This window comes from Limulus polyphemus, unplaced genomic scaffold (genome assembly GCF_000517525.1).
Source record: "Limulus polyphemus unplaced genomic scaffold, Limulus_polyphemus-2.1.2 Scaffold3465, whole genome shotgun sequence".
Lineage (NCBI taxonomy): Eukaryota > Metazoa > Arthropoda > Merostomata > Xiphosura > Limulidae > Limulus > Limulus polyphemus.
Genome location: NW_013669075.1, coordinates 67,401 through 72,586, shown reverse-complemented (window position 1 = coordinate 72,586; position 5,186 = coordinate 67,401). Strand labels below are relative to the sequence as shown.

Below are 5,186 nucleotides of genomic sequence, written 5' to 3'. Positions count from 1 at the left end.
TTGTTAGAAACTCGTAGTATTCAATAGATTAACTTCTCTTGTTGACCTTACTGTTCTAAAATAATTTTCTTTTTTGTTAGAAACTCGTAGTATTCAATAGATTAACTTCTCTTGTTGACCTTACTGTTCTAAAATAATTTTATTTTTTGTTAGAAACTCGTAGTATTCAATAGATTAACTTCTCTTGTTGACCTTACTGTTCTAAAATAATTTTCCTTTTTGTTAGAAACTCGTAGTATTCAATAGATTAACTTCTCTTGTTGACCTTACTGTTCTAAAATAATTTTTCAGTTTTGTTAGAAACTCATAGTATTCAATAGATTAACTTCTCTTGTTGACCTTACTGTTCTAAAATAATTTTCCTTTTTGTTAGAAACTCGTAGTATTCAATAGATTAACTCTGCAGAAATCGCAGACTCCTCTTCCATTTCCTGTTCGTATGCGACCAAGAATATCGTGCTTGGTAATTTTGTATGTCATAGACTTTATACATGTATAACAAATACAGTTGTAATGGTAAACTGTTTATCATAGCAAGTATAGTTTTGTTTTTCAGAAAGTTGTGACAAATCATATATTAATGAGTTAATTTCCTTTTACAGGTTCTACAACATTAAATGCCACTAACCTGGGTCTACGTTTAGTGGCAGGTGCTGTCACTTCATTGCTTATCTTAGCCCTGCTTCTGTTTATGATCAATCGACTTCGTCGACGTCGACTCCTGTTGATGATCAGACGTGAGTGTCATGTTTCTCACTCATTTTATTGACAGATACTTTGAAATCCCTACATATTTTGTTTTGTATATTAAGATACACGTACAGAGCTCATTTTGATATACCTTGGGTATTTTGAATCCATTGAATCAGAATAGCAAGAAAAACTAAGTATGTTCTATGTACTAGGCCTAGCAGGGTCTAAAAGTCCTTTTTATAATACAACTAAATTAGCAAAAATGTTTAAATAACTTGAATCACCATTGTTCACATTAATACCATATCTCAAATAAATCGTTTTAGAAATAATTAATTTGTAAAATAAAATATTCATAACTGCGAAGTATTTCTAGCTTTCCAGAGGTTGAAACTAAAATTTAATATTATAATTTTTATGACTATTATTGTTCCTCATGAGGCATGTTTTATTTTATAGGTTTTCACAGCAGGGGAGGAAATATGAGTGAATCTCAGTTGTCCCAAAGGTTTTCTCTTGATGGTGATGATGCTGGTATGGGGTATTTCATGGGTCGTGACCATGCTGAATTGGGGCCTTTCGATGATCCGTCCCCACCATATGCTTTTTGGAAACCTCCAGAGACGTATATTCCACCAGGAGAAGCCCCTCCTCCTTACGAGGCTTCAGTGGAGAATGTGGAAGCTCCATATTCTGTTATTTCTTTGTCACCTTACAGAAGGACTTCACAGGTAGATGTTACTCTCCCCCCACATTGCTCTTCTTCTCCCGTTCAAGAAGCAACAGAAACTCCTATTTCAGAGGACAGTTCTTGTGAGTCTCAGAGTGACAAAAGACCCTCAGATGAAACCAGCAGTCCATCCCAGCCTGTTCTTTCTAGTGTTAATGTAACTTGTGAAAATGAAGGCAAAGAAACATCATCCGTAAGTCTTGGGAACACTGCCATCAGATCAGATGTTCGTTATGAAGATATTCCCATTTATATGCCAGATAATGTAACTGTTTTGCACATTAGAGACAGACAGACCTCATTTGATGCAGCTTTGAGAGACGAAGACATCACCAATGGTAATATACTTATGAATCCTGCAGCTGTAGAAAAGGAAGAATTTCGAAATGAGCAAAGTGTACCTGCGTCAGCTGTTACTAGCCATCAGCAACCAGAAGAAAGAGAAAGTGTTCCCCAAGGCAGCCGGCACTCTTACAATGACATAATTGAATACTGGCAACACAGACTGCAGCGAATGCAAGGAAATGAGAACAAAAGGCTTAGCCTTCAGCCCGTGAGTGCTGGTGATAACAATAACATCTACCCAGACCCTACTACTTGGAATGGAGAAGTCAGTGAAACATCCTCCAGTTCTAGTCCAACTTATGAACAACGGACTTTTAGTCCATCAAGTAGTGATTCAAGTTCAATGGATGTGGACTTTGATCCTAATGGAGGACTTAAACAGAATGTGTCCAATCCACACAAAAGCTCTAACCAAGAACCTTCCCAAGTTTCTGGTTCAACGGCAAAAAAATTTAGTTCAGTTGATCGAACAATACAACATCTAAGACGATTTTCTTTGAACAGAAAAAACAAAAAGAAGAAGAACAGAAAACGTGGAAAAGGAAAAAGTTCCGAACAAGCTTCTTATTTGAAGAGAACTTCACTGGAAGCAAGAGAATTTCCACCAGACTCAAACTTCAGCTCATTCACTGTCGGAAGCCCTGTTAAGATAAATCCTATTTTCCAAGATTCTGAATGCATATGTGTCGGTGCTTCCCCTGAAGCAGTTAATCCCCACGTTACGGATAGCAGGTCTTTGGTCAGTAGAGGTATTGATGGCCAAGAAATTGTGGCATCGCTAGCACAGTGTCCGAGGAAAGATCCTAGTGTTCATCCAAACAATTTGTGTACTGCTTCAAAAACAAAATATTCAACGTATAATATGGGTAGTGTGTCACCTGAATTGAATGATACTACTTTCCATAAAAGGTTCGAACCTGTCTCTCCTACAGTGATAGCTGTTCGCTGTAGTACAAATGCCATTGTCAACCAGCTTCCTCTGGAATCTAGAGTACCTTCCTCCAATAACCTACAGTCCAGTTTTGATGTAGCACATACATCTCACCAGAATGTTGTATCGCCTGCACAAGGTATGTTTCAGGCCAGTAAACTCTCTCGATCTGGATCAGTGTGTTCAGAAACTGGAGAAAGGAAGTTTGTTCTTCATAAAGCCGCTTCCCACATATCAAAACACACTATTGAAGATGACCCGGTTTCAAGTTTCGACGTTTCTCCAGAAAAAGTTAGCAAAGCAGCAGAAGCTTCAACAAGGCACCATCTTCCATTGCAACAATTGGATGTTCCTCTCCCTTCTAGTTTTCAATGTTGTTTGGCTCCTAGATCTCGGGAACCTAGTACATCTTGTCATACAACAGTAAACGCGTCACATAAGCCAGAAAGTAGTAAAATGAGAAGAGATGTGACAAGTAATTACTCCAGAAGACAACACAAAGAACTTCTCGACGTGCCTGATGTGAGAGAAAGAATGGACATAGCCACGTACTTAGAAAACAACTGTGCATCTGGGGCAACTCCACACATAGGTTATATTACCCAGAACTTGAACCACTTTAATACGGAGGATAAAACTTCTTCCCGAAGAAAAAATGTAGGTAGTAACGGCAGTCAAAGTAGAACAAATGACTCTTCAGAAAATGGCACAGTAGGGGGAGCTCGGCCTCGACACTGGAATCAACTCAGAAGATGTCAGAAAGAGACCGATGATGTAAAAGATTCCGAAGGTCTTAGCGACATGTAATGGTGTTATTGAGATTGTTTAAGATTCGATATAGGTGTAGGAAACATATGTTTATATGTTTTATATAGAATTATTTTTACACAGAGGAGGAAACAACTCTTACGCATTTCAATTTACATAAGGTTTTATTCAATATCTAGAATGAACTTTTTTTTCAAAGATGGGATTTTATGACATAGTATACTTTTCGTTTATTGCCAAGAGTCACAAATTTTTCTTCCACAATCTCTGTTGTTTAAAGACACAATTTTCATCTGTTCTGTTAACAGAATCATTTTTTATTTATTGCTTTGAGTTATAAAAGTTTTGACTGATTAAAATTTCATGGATGTGACTGTGCTAAAGTATTGGGTGCTTCTATAGCGTGAGGCCTACCGCCATATGTCGCCTACCCAGGTCTATCAAACATGTATAAAAAATGTATCAAATTAAGTGTTTATCGCTAAAATAAATGTATGGAAATGTGTGATATCCATGAGGGATGGATAATGCAGCGGTAGACCTCACGCTATAGGCGACATATGGCGGTAGACCTCACGCTATAGTAGCACCAAGTATTGTATAATATTTTGTTGTAGGTGTAGAGAAGTTTTGGTCTAAAAGAAATGCTGGTATTATCCCTCAGATTACCGACTTGTTTTTATACTGCTCATTACTTGCAAGGTCAACGTACTGCATCATATTGAGAAATGTTTTTTTGTCTATTGTAAACTCTCATTGTAAAGAGTTGACCAAATTGAGTGAAATCACTCATTTTCTATGTAAATACATAGATTATCCTAACAGTAATTATTGTTCACAATATTCATGGCATTTAAAAAATGTTTTTGGTTGTGTGACTTGTTATCTGGGACTCTGTAATTCATAGTCAAGAACAATCTGGTGCTTAAACAGTTAAAAAAAAGCCATTGTACTTGAACCCAATCAGTAATTCTAAGATTAATTTAAATAATAAAAAAATGTTGCCGAATGCCTAAATATTGGCAAGTTTTATGAAGTGTATGTTCTGTGCTAATAGTAAAGAAACTGGGTACTTGCTGCATTAAATAATTGGATCAAATATTATGTCCTTGTACCATTGTTGACAGCATACATTTAGCATATGTAATAGACAGTGGATAGTTAGAACTATATACTGAGATCTGAAGAAGTTAAACTTGAGACAGTGGATAGTTAGAACTATATACTGAGATCTGAAGAAGTTAAACCTGAGACAGTGAATAGCTAGAACTATGTACTGAGATCTGAAGAAGTTAAACCTGATATAGTGGATAGTTAGAACTATGTACTGAGATCTGAAGAAGTTAAACCTGAGACAGTGGATAGTTAGAACTATATACAGAGATCTGAAGAAGTTAAACTTGAGACAGTGGATAGTTAGAACTATGTACTGAGATCTAAAGGAATTAAACCTGAGACAGTGGATAGTTAGAACAATGTACTGAGACATGAAGAAGTTAAACCTGAGACAATGGATAGTTAGAACTATGTACTGAGATCTGAAGAAGTTAAACTTGAGACAGTGGATAGTTAGAACTATGTACTGAGATCTAAAGGAATTAAACCTGAGACAGTGGATAGTTAGAACAATGTACTGAGACATGAAGAAGTTAAACCTGAGACAATGGATAGTTAGAACAATGTACTGAGATCTGAAGAAGGTAAACTTGTGAATAACAG

The 5,186-nt window shown here is 36.5% G+C and overlaps 1 protein-coding gene across 1 annotated transcript in view; it reads left to right on the top strand.

Annotated features, from left to right (window-relative positions):
• Positions 1-5,121, top strand: part of LOC106469395 — an 11,446-nt gene extending 6,325 nt beyond the window's left edge. The window contains exons 3-4 of the mRNA XM_013929887.2: positions 603-737; positions 1,153-5,121. Coding sequence (XP_013785341.1) covers positions 603-737; positions 1,153-3,506 — 2,489 coding nt within the window. The 3' untranslated portion in view covers positions 3,507-5,121. The remainder of the gene's footprint in view (positions 1-602; positions 738-1,152) is intronic.
• The last annotated feature ends 65 nt before the right edge of the window (positions 5,122-5,186 follow it).